At 38.0% G+C, this 23,796-nt stretch overlaps 1 protein-coding gene across 1 annotated transcript in view; it reads left to right on the top strand.

The window, feature by feature from the left end:
* The window catches only part of FAT1 (FAT atypical cadherin 1), a 161,911-nt gene extending 139,345 nt beyond the window's left edge, over positions 1 to 22,566 (top strand). The window contains exons 16-29 of the mRNA XM_024203281.2: positions 382 to 519; positions 919 to 1,062; positions 4,086 to 4,283; positions 7,602 to 8,403; positions 9,351 to 9,482; positions 9,591 to 9,754; positions 10,496 to 10,958; positions 11,294 to 11,447; positions 11,746 to 11,856; positions 13,300 to 13,931; positions 14,562 to 14,699; positions 17,233 to 17,292; positions 20,022 to 20,057; positions 21,086 to 22,566. Of these exons, the coding sequence (XP_024059049.2) occupies positions 382 to 519; positions 919 to 1,062; positions 4,086 to 4,283; positions 7,602 to 8,403; positions 9,351 to 9,482; positions 9,591 to 9,754; positions 10,496 to 10,958; positions 11,294 to 11,447; positions 11,746 to 11,856; positions 13,300 to 13,931; positions 14,562 to 14,699; positions 17,233 to 17,292; positions 20,022 to 20,057; positions 21,086 to 21,711 (3,798 nt within the window). The 3' untranslated portion in view covers positions 21,712 to 22,566. The remainder of the gene's footprint in view (positions 1 to 381; positions 520 to 918; positions 1,063 to 4,085; positions 4,284 to 7,601; positions 8,404 to 9,350; positions 9,483 to 9,590; positions 9,755 to 10,495; positions 10,959 to 11,293; positions 11,448 to 11,745; positions 11,857 to 13,299; positions 13,932 to 14,561; positions 14,700 to 17,232; positions 17,293 to 20,021; positions 20,058 to 21,085) is intronic.
* Positions 22,567 to 23,796: the final 1,230 nt, after the last annotated feature.

Below are 23,796 nucleotides of genomic sequence, written 5' to 3'. Positions count from 1 at the left end.
TGTGGTTTTGGTTTTATCTTTTCTCTATTTTATTCAGTTGAGCCAATCATAGTTTCTCTCTGAGAAATAAATACTAATTTGTAAATTTGTTAACTTTTTAAGAAATCTTTCAGAACTGGGAATATAAAACATATAGGGAAAGTGTAGAATATTTTGTACTAGTTGTAGTCCATTTATATGAATTATGATTTCATTTGCAGAGAGATTCCAGAGAAATTAGTTTACCTGACTTTGGTATATTCCAAATATTGGAGTTTTTGCCTTGATAACTCTGTAATATGCTAGACCTGAAACAGCAGTGCCTTCCATTAGAATGAATTTATTGAAAGATCACCAGTGTCTGCCTAGATCAGTTTTACATGAAAATATGATGTCCTCTAGGTTATGGCAGATGATGCTGATGGACCTTCAAACAATCATATTCACTACTCAATTATAGATGGCAATCAGGGGAGTCCTTTTACAATTGACCCTACCAAGGGTGAAATAAAAGTGACTAAACTTCTAGACAGAGAAGAGGTAAGTAAGTTTTATGACTTTTTTTTTTATTCAGTTGGTTAGATTAAAATACAGGTAACTTACACTGCCATTTTCTGGGGTGATATTTATGTAAATTCTGATGACTTCAGGTGTTTTAAAATTAAGGTAAATGTAATTTTTTCAATGAGGACAATTTTAAAAAGTGACAGCATCTGTTTATGGCATTAGTTTGTGTTTGTTTTATTCAGATTGTAAGAGGGTCTTTTATTAATTATAGTATATGATATATATATTAGAGCCTTGTTGTTCGTCTGAAGTACCAGTGTATTATGTGGGTTCAAATATTTTTCTCAATTAATACAAATTCTTCAGTTTGTCACCTTTTTGTTTCTTTAATGAATGTGTGAATTTTTTTATTTTTTATTTTTATTTTTTAAGATTTCAGGATACACTTTGACAGTTCAAGCTTCAGATAATGGAAATCCATCCAGAGTCAACACAACTACTGTAAATATTGATGTATCAGATGTAAATGACAATCCTCCAGTATTCTCAAAGGGGAACTATAGTGTTATCATCCAGGTAATCTAAACATAGCACTATAGATGTTATGACAATCAAACTAAATACAGTTTTTGGATGTTAATCTGTGACTTGAAAATTTTTTCAACAGAAAAAAATATATATATATTTTTTATTATTTAAGGCTGAAGTAATATAAATTGGACTGTTTACCTGAGTAAGTGCTTATCAGTGTAAATAAGTGTTGTAAAATCAGGACCATATTGTGCCACCTTGTTACAAAAGTTGCAGAGAAATACTTCATTCATAGGATGTGTGTCCTTTTAACATGTACATTATTCTATTTTTATTTTGTGTTACACTGTACAACATTCAACATACATATACAGTACATCTTAAAAATACATACATTATAATTGACCTATTTTGCTAATAATAGATGGAGATTATGCTTAGAAAACTATATTTTAGCTGCTCTGTTATTGTAAAGCAGGTGTTCTGTACTCCTGCACATAGACCATTATTTAATGTATGTTGCTCCATAGCACTCTTCGGCTGATTAAGAGATGATGCTGAGCAGCTGTAAAGGAAATGTCATTCACATCTCACGTTGTACAGGTAGATGTGAACTGATGTTTTGAGGATTTAAGTATTGAAACAAGGAAATAGAGATAGCAGGAATACTCAGAATAAAATATAACAAAATAATATGATATTAAACTAACTCTCTGAAATACGAAAGTTTTTTGTATTGGTTATACCCTTCAGGTGTATGCCAGGGGCATGACACAAATCTGAACTGGGCAGGACATAATGGCACTGGAAAAAAGATTAAATAAGCAAGTATTCCTGACTTAGGGAAACCCTGAACCATATTTCACTCATATTGATGACTGATCATAGCTAACTTGTCTGTTTGGCTCTTGTGGTTTATGCCTTTGTCCTTGCATATGAAAATAAAAATAGTTAAGTGCTCAGAATTCTCCATATTCACAAAAATGTGTCTATGACAGAACCAATAACTGAGTGCTATCCCAAAAGTATAATTCATCTATAACAACACACAAGCTTTAGTTTTCCATTATAAGGTGGTAATAATGGACCATATTCTCAAATGACTAGCAGGTAATTCACTCAGATACAGGGAACTTCCTGCTGGTGGAGGCAGCTCCTGCACCAGCTGTTCCCGTTCCTCTGACATGGGAACCATGTTGAAGTAGGTAAGAGGGACTTGGGATAGTTGCATTAAAGACATTATGCTAGTGATGTAAATTAGAGCAACTCCTCAGATGCTTTCTCTTGCTGGCATGGGTCAACACGGACCAGAATGAGGGAGTCATAACTCATCCAGTGAGTCATCCTAACATAGCACCTTTATTCAGACTCTTAAAATGCTCTATGAAAGTAGGTAAAATTATGATTTCCATTTTATAGGGGAAATGAAGGGACTCCTAATGCACATGAACTTGAGGAGTCTAGACCAAACAGCTGTACTAGACTCCCCAAAGTGGTCAGAAAGTGCTGTGAATGCACCTGCCTCGACTCTAACTCTTAGAGCATGGGAGTAAGGCACACTGTTCAAGAAAGTAATAGATGCTGCTGGGTGCATGTTCCCTTGTGCTCTCTCCCTTGTGCTTTTCTTCCAGTGGGCCAGATTTTAAAAGGTATTTAGGTGCCTAATTCCAACAAACCAGTGGGAGTTAAGCACATACCTATCTTAAAAAACCCAGATCTGTGGAGTGATGTGCAGCCGATCCTCACCCCCAAAATATGAGCAGTTTTTTATGTCCACTTTTTTGCCCTAACCTACATACCCAAGGTCACTCAGTGAATATCCATAGAGTCAAGAAGGGAAACCTGGTCACTGGTTCCCATCTCAAGTACATCTTTGGAGTTTCCTCTTCCCCAACAGCTCACTCTAGCTGGAGGAGAGGAGGAAATAATTCTGTATTACATGAGGTCAATGTCACTCCCTTCTAATCAGCCAGAGTACCTCAGGGAGAATGGTGAACTCCCCTCCAGTCCACCCACATGTAACAAGGAAAGGAGCTCCACTGGATTCAAATGAGGTGGGAGCCATAAGGGCTCAGTAGTTCTGAAAATCAGGCCACTTATGTGTCCAACTTTAGGCATCCACATTTAAAAATATGGCCCTGGTCTGTTTTATGGACTTGCTGGCATGAAGAGTATCAGCTGCAAAGCTCAGACCACTAAACTGTTGACCTCAGCGAATTTCACCTACTTCCTCAAGTCATCTCTGTCCCAGAACCTTTTCAAAGAACAGTAGCAAAAGGGCTCAAAAGTTGATAAACGGAGGGGGTGCATATTGGGAGGGTGGATATTTTTTTTAATGGATGGCATTTTACTGATATCCTGCATTCAATACCACATCATTCTACCAACATATTAAAGTGAAAAAGGCTTTGTGCAGCACAGCTGTCACATTTAAATATTCTGCGGGAAATGGTGTATAATCTTTGTTCCAGAAGGAAATAGAGATTTGTAGAGTACAGTAGTTGACAAATCTGATCAGTTGGTTTCCAAGTGTATATAAACCCTGCTGCATCCCAGTGATGCAAATAGTTAGATGAGCTATAAGTGTAAAAAGCTCGACTTGAGAGCTGTTTAACGGGGGCTAAATTGTGGCATTTACCCACGGCCCCACTAGGAGCTCTGGGCCAGGTTGTGACCCAGGGACTCATCTCCCTTTCTCCCACTTCGTGGTTATTTTGCAGGAGAAAAACAGTCCATGTGCTCATCTATGTGCAGGTACTGTGATTATCCTTAATAGGTAGCATTAGCTAGATTTGAATGTTTGGTGAGTTAATAATTAACCCAGAGGTACCAGTGCTCATTAAGACCAAAGGTCAAAAAAAATGGAGTTTCAAGCCCATGACATTTTTTAACACAATAACCCAAAAGAACTGGAAAATTTTCCGGGAAGTAGAAAAAACAACTGTTTGACAATACTGTGATACCGATTGACTTTTTTCTGTTGTGGAAAGGAAAACCGAATCAGAGTATCTCACTGATTACATTGTTATAATGAAACTGTCTGATGCAATGTTCCTATACATTTATAGGAAAATAAGCCTGTTGGATTTAGTGTGCTCCAGCTCACAGTGACAGACAAGGATTCTTCCCATAATGGTCCACCTTTCATCTTCACCATTCTGAGTGGAAATGAAGAGAACACTTTTGAGATTAACCACCAGGGAGTGCTTACCACATCTGTTGCACTGAAACGCAAAGTGAAGGATCATTATTTTCTCCATATTAAGGTATGAAAGGCTTATCTTTAGCCAGTTTGTGTTTTTAACCAGTTTAATTACCCAGTTCACTTTTCCCCTGTGGTTGGAGGATGGCCATTTGCATTTGTGTGACATGATCTGTATATCCTAAGTAGTGGTTCTTGCAGTGAGATCGCCACAGGCAAACCCCGTTGACCTCAGCAGGACTCCAAGCAGGTGCGGGATCTTTCTTTGTGGATTTCATTGCAGGATTAAGGCATAAGTGAGGAGTAAATAGGTTGAATATCTGTCCTAATGTGTTTGTCCACCCTTTCATTTTGCATCTTTTTTTCAGAAATCTGTCCCTCTCCTTCATTTCTTATCAGGCATTTTACTGCACAAGAAAACAGCCAGACTCTAGATCGGTGGATCTCAACCTGGGGTCTGTGGCCCCCTGGGGGGCCTCAAGCAGGTTTCAGGGGAGCCGCCAACCAGGGCCAATGTTAGGCTTGCTGGGGCCCAGGGCAGAAAGCTGAAGCCCGACTGCGTGGGGCTGAAGCTGGGGGTCCTGAGCCCTACCGCCTGGGGCTGAAGCCTGAGCATCTGAGCTTCATGGAGGCCCCAGGCAATTGCCCTGCTTGCTACCTCCTAATGCCGGCCCTGGCTTTTATATGCAGAAAACCAGTTGTTGTGGCACAGGTGGGCCGTTGAGTTTTTATAGCATTTTGGGGGGCCTCAGAAAGAAAAAGGTAGAGAGCCCCTGCTCTAGATCTGCAGTGCTGTTCCTGAGACCATCTACTGGTGGTAACAGAGGGCAGTGCCTTATTGCATTCTTCTTCCTATTGTGGCTTCCAACTGAAAGTTGGAGGAATAAGCTAGAGAATGTTCACATGTCCATAACAGGGGTTAATAAAGACTTCACAGCATTGCAACGCTGAAATATTACCTATTGATGAAGAAATACCTTTATATAGCACAGTCTTCTTTTCATATGGCTCTATATAAGAACAATAGCAATACAATTTTGGTTCTTACGATACACATCAGATACTAATTTACATGTTGTATTGTAACAATGTTTCCACACAATGGATTAGATTCTCATCTGATGTAAATCAGCACATTTCATTGATTCTATTTAAGTCAATGGAACTGCACAGATTTTACATCAGCTGAAGATCTGTCTCTGATATTGTAACTTTTTCAAGTGCCAGATGTTTTTTATACTTTGGCTTAATCTCTAACTCAACAGGCTGCTATCAAAGCAATCTAAAATAAAGGGAAGATGGTCTAACTCAATAAATCTCACTTTCTTTGATAGCTTAGTTTTCCCAGATACGTTTTTATATCTGTTAGATGACTGTGCCATAAGAAAAGATCAGACAACTCTTCATTGTCTTATCAGATGTTATTTAATTCAGCTATAAACTGATAAATAAGATAACTATGAACAGAGGAATCAAGATCCTAGGGCTAAAAAATTTCCCAAAATGTTGCACGTGATCAGGTCTTACATTTCATTTCTAGACTTCTTGTTTCGGGAGAAATCTTCTGCTCTGTTCCTACACATTCTTTAAAGGCCAATAATAATTTCTCTCCCCAAAGCTCCAAATTATTCCCCTAACTAATATTTAACATTCGTGAGAAAACAGAGCTTTCCTTTCCACTAAAGCTGGGTAGGGAAACTTTTCCCATCCTGCAAAAATATTTGAGATTTCCAACATTGTCTTTTTCCACAATGGGATGAAACCACGACCTTTCCCATTTTTTCCATGAACAGAGAAAGGCACCCAAGAATAGGCCTTAGCCAAGTGGTTAGGGAAGTCTTCTGGGATGTGGGAGACCTCTGAACCAGTCAGAGTAGGGACTTGAACCAGGGTCTCCCACTTCCAAACTCTGCCCTTTATGTTTAGAACAACCAGTCAGAAATCTAGGCAAAACCAAACATAGCATGCGCTTGAGTCCTGTCTCCCTATTTAAACATTTGGGTTACTAAAAGTCAGCTTTCCAGACATAAGCCCATCTTTCTACAATGATACAATATTAAAATGGTAAATATTGCACACATGTAATACCTTTTAAAAATCTTATGTTCAGATTTTCATAAGTTTTGGATTTGTGTATGAAAATATAAAATGATTTTCCTGTGCCTATCTTCAAGAGCACTAACCATTTCTAATAGTAATACAATAACTATACAGATTTTTTTAACACAACATATGATTTTCCTGTGCCACTCTGTACCACGTGTCCTATTAGAGTTGCAATGCTCACTTCTCTGTGACAGAACTCTGCTCCAGAGAGGTAATGCAAAGAGAAGAACAACTGAGAAGGGAAGGATGAGAAAAATGGAAGGGAAAGGATGGGAGGACATTATCTCACTCTCCTATTCTATTTTTCCTCTCTTTGTATCACAATATGTGTCCTTGTGCCAGAATGGGTTGTGGGTTCACTGGCATCATGTTTAAAAAGTCTTTGAATTTTGCTGGAGCTACACAGTCTGATACTGTTGAAGATAATTTGTATAGTTATTTGAAACAAATACCATCACAGGATGTTTTTATTCATCACAATGACAAATCATGAAACACAATATAATTAAATATAACTTTCTGCCTTTTCAGTTTAATGTAATGTTTGGCATTTTGCAATTTGGATTTGTTTTAACTGAGGTTCTCCCAATGACTGTATGGAGAAGTGTGTGTGTTGGATGTTTATTGCATGAGTCATTGTGACTTTGTAAGATATTTCCATGTTTGAAATAAAAAAAATACTTCAAGCACCATCTGCTGTCTGAAACGAGCTACTGTGCATTTCTTATTTGTTAACACATCTGGAAATGCAAAGAAATGTACTCTTATAAACAGCGTATCTGTTTGATCTTTGAAGATTAAATTTTTTTTAGATACTTAGTGAATCACTAGGACTTGAAACTTTATTTCAGAACCTTAGCTTTTCATATTTGCTGTGATATTATTGCCTGAAAACTATGAATCAGTGGCTAGTATTGTGTAATAGTGTGTTTGGAGCTTCACACTGACAACTTTTTTCCCTGTTTTAATAAATAGCAGTGACAGTATTAAAAGGTGTCCTTGCTGCTTTATGAGTTTAAATTGTATTGCACAGATAATAGAAATACATCTATAATTTTGATATGAGCTATTTATGTTGTCGCTGCTAGGTTTTCTATCAAGACCTGTGTTATGTATGAAACTTTAATAAGGCATCTTCTTATAAGAAAAATAATAACTTTTTCTGAAAGCAGCATCTTGCAAGGGTGTTTTACTCTCTACAGTACAATAAATGTTTCTGTTAAAATCTGATGAGACAAAGCAGAAATTGATTCTTTATTTCTCTGTTTTCTAATAGGTGGCAGATAATGGAAAACCTCAGTTGTCATCTTTGACTTACATTGACATTAGAATTATTGAGGAGAGCATCTATCCCCCAGCAATTCTGCCACTAGAAATCTTTATTACAGCCTTTGGAGAAGAATATTCAGGTGGTGTCATTGGGAAAATCCATGCAACTGATCAAGATGTTTATGACACTTTAACATACAGTTTGGATCCCAAGATGGAATCCTTATTCTCTGTCTCTAGCACAGGTGGTAAACTGATAGCACACAAAAGGCTAGACATAGGACAGTACCTCCTGAATGTCACTGTTACAGATGGAAAATTTACTACTGCAGCTGACATTACAGTGCACATCAGACAAATCACGCAAGAATTGCTAAACCACAGCATTGCTATACGCTTTGCAAACCTCGCTCCTGAAGAATTCATTGGTGACTACTGGCGCAATTTCCAGAGAGCTTTAAGAAATATTTTGGGTGTGAGAAGAAGTGACATACAGATTGTTAGTTTGCAACCCTCTGATCCTCCTTCAAACCTCGATGTACTACTGCTTGTTGAGAAATCTGGTAGTTCTCAACATCCAACCAGAATTCTACTCCAGAAGATAAACTCCTCTGTAGCTGACCTTGAAGAGATCTTAGGTGTCCGGATACTTGACGTTTTCCACAAGCTTTGTGCAGGCCTGGATTGTCCTTGGAAATTTTGTGAAGAAAAAGTGACCATAGATGAGAATTCCATGTCAACCCACAGCACAGCCAGGCTGAGTTTTGTCACTCCACGTCATCACAGAACAGCAGTTTGTCTTTGCAAAGGTAAGGAAAAGATGTACCCTGAAAATAAATGGTATAATTTCAAACAACCAGAGACATTAATGGTACATTCATTTTATAGTCCAAACACTAAAAATATGCTATAGCCACCATTGACACAATTGCGCTCTTTCATGCTAAATAAGAGAAGAATAAGGAAATGATTTTGGGGTCGTTCTTGCCCCACATATAGCTGTCCACCTTTTGATAGCTTATCCAGTGTAAAGCCATAAGAGGGTTTTTAGTTTCTAAAGCATTCTACTTATTTGTTTTATAAAAGTGAACATCCCATTTTGCAGCCCTACCTTGCTTCTTGATTGAAGGCTCAGATGTCTTTTGACATGCAAGTCCACACAGAGCACCTGTCTATCTCCCTGGTGCTGCTTAGAATGTTGCTCCACACAACATCTGGACAGTGCCAGGAGCCTTACCTTCAACTGGCATAGTAAAACATGGCTGCAGAACAGGATGGATTGAGTCAGACCCTCCATGGAAGTAAATGAAGCTATGCTGATTTACACCAGGTGAGGATCTGTCCTATGAATCTTTTCTAAAAAATAAAAAAAAATAGGTACAGTATTATTTTCTAAAATAATTAAGGTTTTATAGTAGGTGAGGGTTCACATCTTTTGATGGCCTTCAAAAAAACAAAACAAACAAACAAACAAAACCTCCACTAAAATAATATCTACCTGGATTTACCTTGGTAAGCTGGCACATTCTTATTTCAGAGTTTCTGCTGGCAGGCGTTGAAATCATGACTGTTTAGGAATTCCATAGCTATCGTATATACTTGCTGCCTAGCCTATTTTCTTGTCAGTCATCCAAAATAACTACCACTTTCATTCCCATTGTCTAAAGTTAAGAACTTTGTTTTGTATTTTATGTTCAAGGTGGTTTTGCTTTAAATTACCATGCCTGAAAAATAAACCACTTATTCTGTTTTACAGAAGGGAAGTGCCCCCTTGTGAATAATGTGTGTGAAGGAAACCCATGCCCCGAAGGTACTGAATGTATAGCAGATCTTAAGGAAGGAAAGTACACCTGTGTTTGCCATAGTGACAAGCCTGGCCAGTGTCCTGGTGAGATTTTAATTCTGAAATGCTTTGGATAAGTCTGCAGTACTTTGAAAGGGAACTTTGGCTTTAATCTTGTGTTAAATCATTTCATGCCTGTCTGTCTTTTTTAAGCATCAGTTGGTTCGTCGGTGACATTTACTGGGAGCAGCTATGTGAAATATCGTCTCTTGGAAAATGAAAACAAAGAGGAAATGAAGCTCACAATGAGGCTTAGAACATATTCAACCCATGCAGTTGTCATGTATGCCCGAGGAACAGACTATAGTATCTTAGAGGTAATATTATAATCTACCATTGCATAGATCTCTACCTCATACTTTGCTTTGACATCAGCCTAATTAAAAGATATTTTTATTACCAGAGTTTAAAGATTTAATAATTCCACCATTGCAGAATTCTCATAATGAATATTGCCTTCAAAGTAAAAAATGTATTGTTATTTATCCAGATGACAGCAAACATTTATCAAAAGCTTTTTTTAATGTGTAATAATTCCTTTTCTTTAATAAAACTGATCCTTCACTCTTGTTACAGCTGATGGTATTTATCTAAAACTATCAACTTTAAAATAAAGATCAGTCTTTTTTAAATATGCTGATATATCATACAGAAATGATATTGAAGATATATTCTTGAAACCGCTCCCAAGTGGGAACACTGAAGAGGGAGACCCTGGTTCTTCAAACGTTCTCTAATTAATCTGTTTAACAATCTGTCGCATCCTTTACCACAGGAAAAAATAAAGACAAAGTAAAGCACACATATTTTAATTAAGCCAAACAAAGAGCCATATGCGCAATGATTCATCATCATCATGTTATATAACATAAATAAACCTCCTGTATGAACAACATCTAATAATGCTTTGTCATTTCTTTAACATAATTGGAAACCTCTACTGGCATAACTATTTAGCATATTTGCTTAATGTGATAATGTTGGTTGATTGTCACAGAGTAAAATAAAAGCTAATGATGTGTGGGTGTTTGTTTTGCCTTTGTTTTTCCCCTACATAGATTCACCATGGGAGGCTACAGTATAAATTTGACTGTGGCAGTGGTCCTGGCATTGTCTCAGTACAGAGTATTCAGATTAATGATGGTCATTGGCATTCAGTGTCTCTTGAAGTGGATGGAAACTACGCGCGGCTGGTTCTGGACAGGGTGCACACTGCATCTGGTACTGCTCCTGGCACGCTTAGAACACTAAACCTAGATAACTATGTATTTTTTGGTGGACATGTTCGGCAACAAGGTACAAGGCATGGGAGGAGTCCACAGGTCAGCAATGGTTTCAGAGGATGTATGGATTCCATTGTACTTAATGGGCAAGAGCTTCCACTAAACAGCAAACCGCGGAATTATGCACATATGGAAGAATCTGTAGATGTATCTCCTGGGTGTTTACTCACTGCTACTGAAGGCTGTTCAAGCAGTCCTTGCCAGAATGGAGGCATATGCAATCCACTGACCAATGGAGGTAGGCTTTATTTATTCTTTTGCTGGTTGTTTTAAGTCACTTATCCAATCCTCTGATCCTGGGCCATAAGTTTTTTCTGAGGGGTGTTGAGTGGGTGTGGGTTCTGGAATTGTTTATATTTCTATTAACAAATATTGTCTCCATCCAAATGCCATTTTGTGTTCTTTTTTCTATTTGTTTGATTAAAACTTGAGAAGTTAGATTTCCTTTCCCTTCAGAGGAGATATTGACTACCAACCTGCCCTTTCCCCCATCCCACCCCTGTAGGTTTGAAATGGTAGATTCTTTGAATGCACTAAAGGCATGCCTCTCATACAGTGTTTGCTTGACTTTAGGTTATTATTGCAAATGTGCTGCTTTGTTTATGGGAACCCATTGTGAAGTGAGTGTCAATCCATGTGCCTCCAATCCTTGCCTTTATGGTGGCACTTGTATTTCGGTCAGTGATGATTTTGTCTGCCAGTGCAGAGGACAGTACACTGGTCAGAGGTACGTCTTCATTGTTTGTTATAAAAATGCAAGTCATTACATTCAATGTCTATACTCTTTATATAAATCTATAATGTGTTACTGTAACAAGAATGCCTCTGGAGTCCTACAATATAAATAAGATTCTGTATATCTTCTTCCATCTACTTTATTTAGGGCCTGACCTGTGAGGTCTCGGACACCCTTGTGTCCACTAAAGTCAGTTGAAGTTGATGGCACTCAACACCTTACAGGATCAGGGCTGTATTTTGTACCATTTATGGGAAGAAAATAATTTATACATTTTTTCCCTTTCCAGGTGTCAGTTGGGTCCATATTGTAAAGACAACCCTTGCAAAAACAGTGGCAAGTGTATTGATAGTTTGGATGGGCCCGTTTGTGAGTGTGAGACTGGTTTTCGTGGAGAAAGGTTAGTAGCTTCGTACATCTGGTTACATTTACAGTTTTAGCAACATTACTTTTATTAGCACATAACTGAATTAGTACAAACACAAGAACATTTAGCTTGGGCCGGAACCCTTAGAATTTTGTAACAATGAAAACTCAAATTTTGCAGGAAGATTCTGTCACTCAGATTAATTATGCTTAGTATGTCCCACCCTTAATAGTTCTAAAATAGGTGCTTACCTTGTATGCACAATGTTTATATCTTACTCAAATGCACATTAGAGATGTATCTGGATTCCTTCATGACAAATACTGTCCAGAATATTAAAACTTCAAAGCTCTCAGAGTAGTACATCACAATGCAAACAACATAAATTTGGAATCTGTATTCCTTGCACATTTGATCATTGGAACCACACTGTCTTAAGAGAAAAGTGTTTCTTTTAGGGCTGTCTTTTCCATATCAGCTGGTTTGGAATTTATAGACCTAATTTCCCTTTCTGGAGGAAAGACTCATCAGTATGTTAATATTTTCAGTTTGTACATTTGTAAATAAGGAAGCACTAATATTTTTGTGTCAGGATCAAAAGAGGCAGTCTTGTCCTAATCTGTTTTTAATCAACTAATGCCGTAATGGAAAATTGAAAATGTCATTTGCAGTTCATTCTGTAAACTGCAATGTTTTGTCCTTACTCACATTGTTTCACAGTTGTTTCTGAGCGAAGTGCTCAAAGATAATTCTTCAGCAGCTTGGCAGCAAAAAGCATTAGAACTTCCCTATCACACCTCAAGCATGGGTGCTCCTGCTATTTGCAGTATAAGGTGCTGCTCAGCATAAATAAGGATGGCCAAATCTTGCCCTAATAAAATTGTTTGTGTCAAGCTGAAAAACCACAGATAAGAAGGCATGAAGCTTACAACTGAAGCTCCAGCTCCTCCAGTGGGATTCACTTATACAGAAGCCTGTACCCAAGTGGAATTCACATCAGTAGATCCCATTATGGGATATGGGTTTAGGGACTCTAGTTTGGACATAGACAAAGCAGTTCAGTTAATATTGTTGATGGTACAAGGTTGAAATGGTGAAGAAAGTTTGGTGTCTCAGCCTTGTCAGCTTTGAAATGCTTATATTTTAGGAAAGTGTAAAATGGATGTTACTTAGCAATGAGAAATTTATGCTTTACCCCCTAGATGCTGTGGTAACATTTATGTGCCCTCCACACTTGAAGAGTTAACAACCCCTTTTTTATTTTGGGGGAAACAGCAGTGAAAAAATGCAGCTAAAAATAGTATTTGTACTCCCCAGATAAGAAAACAATAAATAATAAAATAGCAAATTGTACAGCAAAATGTAAATTCTGTATATTAAAAAACAAAACAAATCTGCAACTGCTGAGTACTAGGAGTTTCATGTAGTATTAGTTAATTAGCATCAATGTTCACTATTATTTCTCTGCTCTGGCAGGTGCCTAACTGATGTTGATGAATGCACAGAAAACCCATGTCTCAATGGTGCCCTTTGTGAGAACACATATGGCTCATATCACTGCAATTGTAGCCATGGATTTGGAGGAAAATATTGTGCAGAGATTGTTCTCAATAAATACGTTTCAACATCTTGGAACATTAGCTTAGCAGAAGTAATCGGAATTATTGTTTTCATAGCGGGAATCTTCTTATTAGTTGGGATTTTTGTTTTCTGCCGCAAACTGATCAGTAGAAAGAAGAAACACCAGCCGGAGTCTGAAGATAAACACCTGGGAACAACAACAACTTTCTTGCAAAGACCATATTTTGATTCAAAACTGAATAAGAACATTTACTCAGATATCCCACCCCAGGTGCCTGTTCGTCCCATTTCTTATACTCCAAGCATTCCAAGTGACTCCAGGAACAATCTTGACAGGAATTCTTTTGAGGGGTCGACCATCCCAGAGCATCCGGAGTTTAGTACCTTTAACCCAGATTCTGTACATGGCCACCGAAAGGCAGTGGCTGTCTGCAGTGTGGCACCTAACTTGCCTCCGCCACCTCCATCTAACTCTCCTTCAGACAGTGACTCAATTCAGAAACCTAGCTGGGATTTTGACTATGACAGTAAGCAATCATCTTTTGTTAAAATATATTTGTGGTACAACTATATTTAGAATTCAGAGTTTAAGGCTTGGTCTACACTTACCCCCCAATTCGAACTAAGGTACGCAACTTCAGCTATGTGAATAACGTAGCTGAAGTTCGAAGTACCTTAGTTCGAACTTACCTCGGTCCACACGCGGCAGGCAGGCTCCCCCGTCGACGCCGCGGTACTCCTCTCGTATAGCTGGAGTACCGCAGTCGACGGCGATCACTTCCTGGTTTGACTTATCGCGTCCAGACAAGACGCGATAAGTCGAACCCAGAACTTTGATTCCCAGCCGCCGAACTAGCGGCTGGGTGTAGACATACCCTGAGTCTATAGTACTAATATAGGGCTATGAGTTTATGGATGTGTTTTACACAAAGAAAAAAATTGAGTCGTTTAGATTTTATTGTAAACAGCAGGACACGAGATACATTACATACGAGGAACAGTGTACACAGATATATTTTACTGGCTGTGGGAGTTGCCTCTTGCTCAGAGGTTTTGTCACAAATACTTTCAGACTCCTTGGGGGCATTAATTTTTATGAAGAATGTTCAATCCATAGTACATTAATTTTTTGACATTACATTTCTTTTTGCTTTCAGCTAAAGTAGTAGATCTTGATCCTTGCCTTTCAAAGAAGCCTCTGGAGGAAAAGGCCTCTCATCCTTACAGCACTAGAGAAAGTATGTCCGAGGTCCAGTCCCTTAGCTCCTTCCAGTCAGAGTCATGCGATGACAATGGTATGTAATGCCTAATCATTCTTTTCTATTGCTCACGCGCATTTGTTTCCCTCCCTGCCTATCACCCCATATAGATGTGTATATAGTTATCTATATCCATAGATAGATTTTATATATGTATATATATGTAATATATGATATTTTTATTTACATACTCTATAGGTTAGTTCCTGAAGGCTACTTAAACCTGTAAAATTAAATAAGTGTTTCAGCTATATTACATTTCATGTTAAATACTGTATCCTGACAAAATATTTATTCCACTGTAAAGTACTAACAACGACAATTTCAGTATTAGGTGTTTGGTGGTGTTAGGAGGTACAAAAGTTTCTTGATATATGTAATCATTGGTTACAAGTTTATCCAGGTCCTCTTTATAAAAAAAAAATTAGCCTCTGCACAAGTGTAGTTTTAGCTTTGACATTCAGCTTTCAGTAAAACTTTTTGGTGTTACAGTTTCATTTGTTTCCTTTTTTTCTTGCTGCGGCCTCAGCTCCCATATGGATCAGATCAGTACTGAGTGAGAGCAGAGTTTAAGGGACTGCTTGTAAGTTGGATTATATTAGTAATGAAGGAAGTTGTGCAAAAGGGATTTTACTGTAGAAGTATAGTAGTAATTATCTGGCTTTTGTCATGATCAGATATGAATATATACAAAACGTCTGTGTATCAAAAACGTGCCAATACATAAAACAAGAATATTATTCTATAATCAGTGTAAATAGTATTTTGATGGTGACTCTGGGAACTTAATTTTCAGTCTTTGCTTTTTACTAATTGGGAAGCTTTCATTCAATTTTATTTTCATTCTAACTACAGACACCTTTTGCTTTTATATGAACACATCATTTTCATTTACAAAGTTTCAAGGTTAAGGAAAATGATTGAACACGGTTTTCTAAATGGATAGTAACCTTACCTGTGTTAATAAATCCAAAATGATTAAATTAAGATGTCTGTTTATGTATCTACTTGAGCTTCCTTAATTACTTAGGAACAAAGTAAATTCTACTTCTCACCAAAGTAGAATGATGTTGTCTTTTTATTAGTGTGAAGTTACATGTGTATTAGTGGTGTACATAAGAGCTCATCAGAATAAAATGATACCCTGTCTATTGGCAAAATGTTGAGACATATATAAGCAGGTGGTTTTTTTTAAACGTCTGTTTTCATTAAAAAGCAAGCTGCTGTTATATTAATAGCACTTCTTCACCTCATAATCTCCAAATATCTTTGCCCGGAATTTCAATCACATATTGATGGGAAAGTGAACGGATAAAGATAGATGTGAAAAGTACCATATGTCACGTTATATCCTACCTGGAGCAATGAAGGCAATGAAAATGTAGTTATAGGGGAGAGACTAACCTTTAATCCACTTTAAACCACTGAGGCACACAAAACTCCCATTGGCTTCAGTGGGAGTTCTAGACATGAAGCAATGGCAAGTTTGGACCCTCATTTAGAACAGTTTTGGCCAGAACGGTAATCAGTCACTTTTCTTTCTTCCCTCCTCCCCCTTTAAAGGAGCCAGATATCAATTTTAACTTTAATGCAAGAAATTTCTTTTAATATCATATCCCAAAACAGGCAGCTTTAGCATCACAGCAGTGCTTCTTTCATGCCATTTTGGTAGCTAGAGAATGTCACTCAGCTCTTCTGCTGGACATTGGGTCAGAAAGGTGTCCATGAAACCAAATCCGCTCTCAAATGTGTACGTACAACTGCTAGTCACTTCAGTAATAATGTGTACATGAGGTAGAATCTGACTTTGCAAGAGTACTTCTTTTTTCTCCTGTTCCTTTTCCCCTCCCTAGACAGAGAGCACGCACACACAAACAGTCTAGTAAGCTTTTTGTTTTCATTTGTATTCATTTTGTTTGTTTGTTTTTAAGTAGAATAGCATTGTGACACTGATTTGGCATAGCAAGTGCTAAGGCCTTTGAAATTCAGCTCTGCACGAGACCACTTAGCTTACTAGTGCAGCTTATATTACTATAAAAACTAGTTATTATAAAAACACATTGCTCAGGTAACTATGTAGATACTTGGTATTTTCCTTATTCGTTCTCTTTTATATCCTCACTAGTATTTTCAGTCCCATTTCATTGGAAGATTCCCCAACAATTTTTGGTTTTAAAGTGGAAAATATATATATGAGCCCTAGTTTAATACCTTTAACCTCCCCATTGGTGTCCTTTAGAAAAGTCCATTTTATAATCTTTCTAGAGTAAGTACCACAGTTAAAGTCATTTGGTGACAAAACATTTCAGAAATTCCTATCTAACCAAAAAACCCTGTGCTTGTGCATACATTATTTGGGTTTCAGGACTAGTTATGGTATCAAGTTGCCATTATACAGAAGAATAAATTAAAGACTGTATATATAATTTCATATTACGTTGTTATTTGTTAAGGTAGTAAAGCACTGAAAACTTATTTTTATTGTTATGTCTTTATATACATGTATGCTGTTTAAATTGATACTAACTATAGGTTTGTTTTAATTTGCTCCTTCCATACCATTTACAAGCTTCCATAGTGACTGTAATACACCTTGTCAATGCTGTTGTTGACTCGGTGGAAAAAGAAGGTATATATATGTTTTCACTTTTTTATTTACTGCTTTGGCAGAATATTGCATGTTTTTGTCTTGTAGTAATGTGGTAGTAAAGTAGACGGGCAACTATGAAATGTTGTTTACTGATCAGAAAATGTGTGTATTTTTAGTAGCGTCTGTTTTCCTGTTTTTGTGTGTATTCTCAGTACAGATATATAAAATGTATGGACAATTTTTCAAATGCGAGTGCCTAAATTTACGCACCTAACAAAATTTGGCCTGTTGTTTGGAGGTGCCTCCTCTCCACAAATACCTGTGCAGCATGTCAGGCACAATCCTAGTCCTTATAGTCTTGTTGCACAAGGCTCTAGCATGTAGACAGGGTGGGGAGAGAGTGCTGCCATGGGCTAGTTGTCCTTCAAAACTGCGCAACAGAGCTGGGCCAGCAGTGAGGGGAGTTGGCACACATTGCACCAAGTAAAGGGAAGCGGTGGGGCTCATGCATTCCGGTTGGCATTTTGCCTGCCTTAGGCACAATGGGCTTGATTCAAAGCCCTTTGAAATCAGTGAGAATCAACCCACTGACATCAATGGTCTTTGGATCTGGGCCAGTGCGCAGCCCCTACTCTCATCCTCACACACAAACACAACTTTCAATAATGTAATTATTTACACTCCATCATCTCCAGAAGATACAAAACATTGCCAGTGAGTCTGTCCCACTTTTTGGTATATTGAGAATCTGTAACACAAAGACTGATTTCCTTATAAAATTATGTGCTCAAAATATTGACTGTGGATCAAATCCCAGGCCCTTGCTTTGTGGCTGCAGAGGTCCCCCTACCTGCAAACCCAAGGTATTTCTGGTGTCTGAGCTGGATAGTCAAGGTAGGGACTAGATAGTCAAGTCCATGCAGGAGTGCATACACTGTGAACTGCATGGAATCCCATTCCAGACCAGTTGCCTTCAGCAGGCCAGAGGAAGGGTGAGGGCAAAGGATCCAATGCAATGAAAATAATCCATTCCTTCCCATCCCCTTCATGGATCTGCAGAGGCTGATTCAGGCATTGGGCTGAAATAGACTCCAGGGATCAGCTACTGAGAAAAAGTGTATTCCTGCCCCTCTGAATATTCTGTGTTCCTTAATTAGAAAGGATGTATTACACTTTCCTAGAAAGGATTTATCAATTAAAACCTTGTTCAGAGTGAAGCCACCTCTAGAATATAAAATTGTTTATTGTAGCTGTGGCTTCCATTTGAATTACTGCCCTATAAAAACTAAGTACTATGTAGTATTTAGAGTAAATATATAAACAGAAGGGCAAGTAGATTAAAGCACAGACTTCCCCTTCTAATTACAAGTGCCAGGAAAACATTTCACTAGTATACTTTTCTAGTGCTTGATCAAAGGTTTTCAAATTACAGTGTATTCCATGTATAATGGGCAGAGTTGTGAGAATGGGTGGGAAGAAACCTTTGAAAAAATTAGACTAATGCAATTTTCTGTGGTTCTAATGGTTAGAAAGGAGAAAAAAATGATGTTTGTGGGATTTTTATTGGGAGTCACAAGTGATCTGAACAGTAGCCAAGTATCAAGATAAGATGGAGAGATGCAGACATTTAGTATCCTTTAAAACAATTCTTCAGAGACTCAAGTTTTTTATTTTTAATCATTTAATATTTTACCTGGGTTGATATTTAAACTACCCTGAAGCTTTACCAAACACCCTGCAAATTTACATCTTCTGTATGCATTTAGTGGTAGACTTACGCTTAAAAAGAAAACCCAGAGTTCTGTTTATTGTAAGAAGAATTACACCTCTACCCCCATATAACACGAATTCAGATATAACGTGGTAAAGCAGTGCTCCAGGGGAGCAGGGCTGCGCACTCCGGCGGATCAAACCAAGTTCGATATAACGTGGTTTCACCTATAACGCAGTAAGATTTTTTGGCTCCCGAGGACAGCGTTATATCGAGGTAGAGGTGTATATATAAAACCATGCAGAACAAAGAAGCAATTATCAGGCCAAATCCTGCCACCCTTATTCAGTCAAAACTCCCAAAAATTACTTTACTGGGAGTTTTGCCTAAGCAAGGACTGATTTTGCCTCTGCTCAGCAATATCTTGAGAAGTCTCTAAATTTGTATTCATTCTCTCTTTCCCCATGTTCTCATAATCCATGTGTCTAAAGTAGGCGCTCCAGCCCTTCTAGATTCAACAGGACAGGAAGCAAATTTTGCCTTCTGTTACCCCAGTATAACCCATTACATTGGTAGCACAGGTGTAACTCAGGGTAGGTCTACACTGCAATTATAAACCTGCGGCTGGCCCGAGCCAGCTGACTCGGGCTCATGGGGCTCGGGCTTAAGGGGCTGTTTAATTGCAGTGTAGATGACTGGGCTCGGGCTGGAGCCTGGTTCCTAGGACCCTGCAATGTGGAAGGCTTCCAGAGCTTGGTCTGCAGCCGATGTCCAAACACCACCATCGCAAAGCAATTAAACAGCCCCTTTGTCTGAGCCCCGCAAGCCCAAGTCAGCTGACACAAGCCAGCCACAGGTGTCTTTGCAGTGTAGGCATGCCCTTAACGGCAGATTTACCCTCCCCAATATTATAATAGAGAAAAGTAAGGGAGCATAGCATGTCCATCAGAAGCATCATGCTGTATAGCTGTTATTTGTATGCCTTCACATTAGTTCACCTATTTGATTCCTAATTCAAATCTTTTCTCCTTTTTTCTTCTCACTTTGCCATCTAAAGAGTCTTTTGCTGTTCCTGACCTCAGCAATTCAAGAGGTGACTTCTGCATGCAGTTGTTCATTGATATTCACTTAACTCTTCGTTAATATTTGGATTTTAATACTGACTTACCTTCAGTTGTTTGCTGTGTATTTGTTTGCAGTAATTACTGTTTATTTGCTAGACTTCACATCTTATTTAGATCCTGTAACATTTTTCCTTTTTAGTGCCTATCTGAAAAGTAAAAAGGCATTAAACTGAGTGGTGTTTTCCACCACTGATACTAGTTTGGCTTCCAGTCTCCAATGGAGTATTTTATACTTACTCAGAAAAAAAGCTTACAAACAGGGAGCAGTTCTGTTATTTATGCATGATAAATTTAATTTTGTGATTTTGTTTTTGTTTGAATGCAAATGTCTTTACTAATAGAGATGAAAAGGTTTTACAAATATGTTTAATAATTATATGCTGCAGGATTCCATTACTGAAGTAGTCATAGAGTTGAAGGAAAGTAATTAGTGGAATCAGTATGTTAATCTTAAGTAGAATGGTAAAGTTACTTTAAACATTCTATATACTTTACCAAACATAGATTACTACTCTTAGTAGGAAACACAAGGTTTATATATTCTAAATATATATATTCATAGGAAAAAAAGACTACTGATATCAGTGTAATCAGTAACTACGCAACAAGTGTCGATCCATAGGAATTTAGGTTCCTCAGGGAGGCTGTTTTGGTTATTTTTTACCAAAAGAATGATTGTATACCATTGTGTGTGTCAGCACATCCTATAGGTGAACTGCAGCACCTCCCACTTTTGGTGAGATGACCAAAATATTAAAACTCCAAATTTGGACAAAATAATAAAATGTTTAATGCATGGCATACCATAAAGTTGTTTTGTGTTAAATGTCTTTGTGAAACCGGGAGCAGATTGCTCCAGAAGTAATTAACCTAAGTTATGTCCTTATTACTAGTAGTCATGTTGTCTTCAGTCCAATGTGTTGATTTTCCAGTACAAGTGTACTTTGAGGGCAAAATACTAATATAACTTTTTTTTTAAACCCACTTCACACTGCAGGTTATCATTGGGATACATCAGATTGGATGCCAAGTGTTGAACTGCCCGGTATCCAGGAGTACCCGAATTATGAGGTGGTTGAAGAGCCAGCTCCCCTTTACACAGATCCAAATGCCATTGATACAGATTACTATCCTGGAGGCTATGACATAGAAAGTGATTTCCCACCTCCACCTGATGACTTTCCTGCACCCGATGAGCTCCCGCCGTTACCACCAGAATACAGTGACCAGTTTGAATCCATACAGCCACCCAGAGACATGCCGGCGGTGGGCAGCTTGGGTTCTTCTACAAGAAGCAGGCAGAGGTTCAACCTTAATCAGTACCTTCCCCATCACTACCCAGCAGATATGTCAGAACCTCAGAACACAACCAGTGGAGTCAACAGTAATTATAGAGAACCTTATGCTCCTTACACTTTAGGGTACAATAGAGACTTCGAAGCACCCACTGTAGACAACATGTCCCTGTCTGTGTACACTTCCACGGCTTCGTGCTCCGATGTGTCAGCATGCTGTGAAATGGGGTCTGAGGTAATGATGAGTGACTATGAGAGTGGAGATGACGGCCACTTTGAAGATGTGACAATTCCTCCACTTGATTCTCAACAACATACAGAAGTCTGATACTCACACTCAACAAAAGTGCCTAGGCTTGAATGAATTTTAAGGATTCTCCAAGAGCTTTTTTTTTTTTTCTTGGCAGCAGTGCTTGAATGCGTTTGTTTAGTGAGCTAAAACTGGCATGGCTGCACTGGATCATGCAGCTCATTTCAACATATTAGCCTATTTCCATTTCCTGACCTACTGTAATTGGACAGATCAAAGGTTTCCATTGGCTGTGCCATTTCTGAAAGTGTTTTTTGTACTTACTTTGTGTGTTAAAGAAATTTTAAAAAAAACAAACCACATACCACTTCACCATGTTAGCATGATACATGTATTTATATAGTTCTAATGCAAATTAATTTTCTCCAATCTTTTTTTGTAAATTTTATGTACAGTTTTGATTTTAATAGTTTTAACTAGATTTTGTAGATATTTTGTGAATTTGTTTTCCACTGAATCTAGTGGTGTTAGTGTGCCATTAAACTAGAACCCTGACTATTATTATAATCAGGGCTTCACTGTATGTATTTTTTTTCCCCCCACTGAGGTTTGGCATTTCATTATAAGGATTTCAGCATGTTCATGCGATTCCAGCTGTACATAGGTTAGACGAGATCTGATATTTTCTGGGTCAGATATATGGAAATGTCTTAAATGGGTTGCTGTATTTTAGAATTGTAAACATTTTTCCCTTCTTGGAAAGTGTGTTGGGGACCCTCTGCATACCTGTTTAGAACCAAAACCACCATGACACAGTTTTTATAGTGTCTGTATATTTGTGATGCAATGGTCTTGTAAAGGTTTTTACTGAAAACTACCATTAGCCAGTCTTTCTTACTGACAATAAATTATTAATAAAATACTTTAGCTTTCCTCTGTGTATCTGTTATGTATTGTACAAAAAAAGACAAGGCATTCAGTGCAGCTTTTTTGAAATCTCTATTTATTTTGTACTGTACAATATTGGGTCCAAGCAACACATTTTCCTTCTTCAAAAATCAAACTGCAGTTATGTTAGATGCCCACTAGATGGGAGTGTGCAACTACTTAATGTTTTTGTTTTGCTTTTTAAAAGAAATTTGGCTAGTATGAATAAATATAGGTACAAAACTTAAGTGGCCTTCTCGCTAGTTCACATTTTCTTTTAAAAACAGATTTGAATTAATTGAATTACCAAATGTCTAAATTGTGAAGCATTTAAAACCAGCAAAAATCCATATAAAAAGCAATCTTCCAAAGCTAAGTATTTTTCACAACTTTTTTCCTGTATCATTACATGCAACTTCTTACAAGTGTTGCCCAAAGAGTGCATCAACTTTTTTGTTATTTTGTTTTCTTTCCTGCTAATTTACTTCCATTGTTTGAAGTTCCAGTGTTATTTCCTGCAGACCCGTGGTGTTAAGCACTGTGTCACTGAAGAAAAAATCTACTACTGAAGTATTCATTATTGCATCATAGTTGGCTCAAAATATTTGACTTTGATAAATATAAAATTTCTGCAAGGGAAGAAATGTGCCATGGTAGAACCAGCTACCTTGTTTGTACTTATTTATTTATTGCTCTGTGTTTGTTTATAGGACTAGAAAGGAGTTTGAAAAACAGAAGGGCCAGTTTTTTCTGGGTACAGAATAGGTGCACAGGTGGGGAGAGGAAGCAAGATGCTTTTCTTCCCCTGTCCCTTGCACAAGGAACCTTTCCTCCATGTACCACTAGGGGCTCAATCCACATTTAAGAAGGTGGCGAAGGGGCTGGGCCAAAGTGCCCTGCTCTGGTCCTGGCCTAGTGAACAGAGGGAAGTTGGCTGCACCATCCCCACAGATGATATGCCTGCACATTCCCCTGTGTGCCAGCGAGCATTGGGACAGTGCAGCTCCATACCTTTGTCATCATGAGCTAGTAACTGCTGTCAGAGATAATACCACTCACTGACAAATGTATAAAATGGCCAAATAAAGGGAAATGTAAAAACACAGAAATAAAACAATCAGCCCAATGCCCTACTGTAGTCAAAAAAAGCAAACAGGGATGAAAAGCAAAACAAGAGAAGGTGATGCTATTATTGTTACATCTAATTGGAATGTTAAGTGGTGTATTGGTCACTGC

This window comes from Terrapene carolina, unplaced genomic scaffold, assembly GCF_002925995.2.
Source record: "Terrapene carolina triunguis isolate 2854851 unplaced genomic scaffold, T_m_triunguis-2.0 Scaffold66, whole genome shotgun sequence".
Classification (NCBI taxonomy): Eukaryota; Metazoa; Chordata; order Testudines; family Emydidae; genus Terrapene; species Terrapene triunguis.
This window is presented reverse-complemented; position numbering and strand designations above follow the sequence as displayed.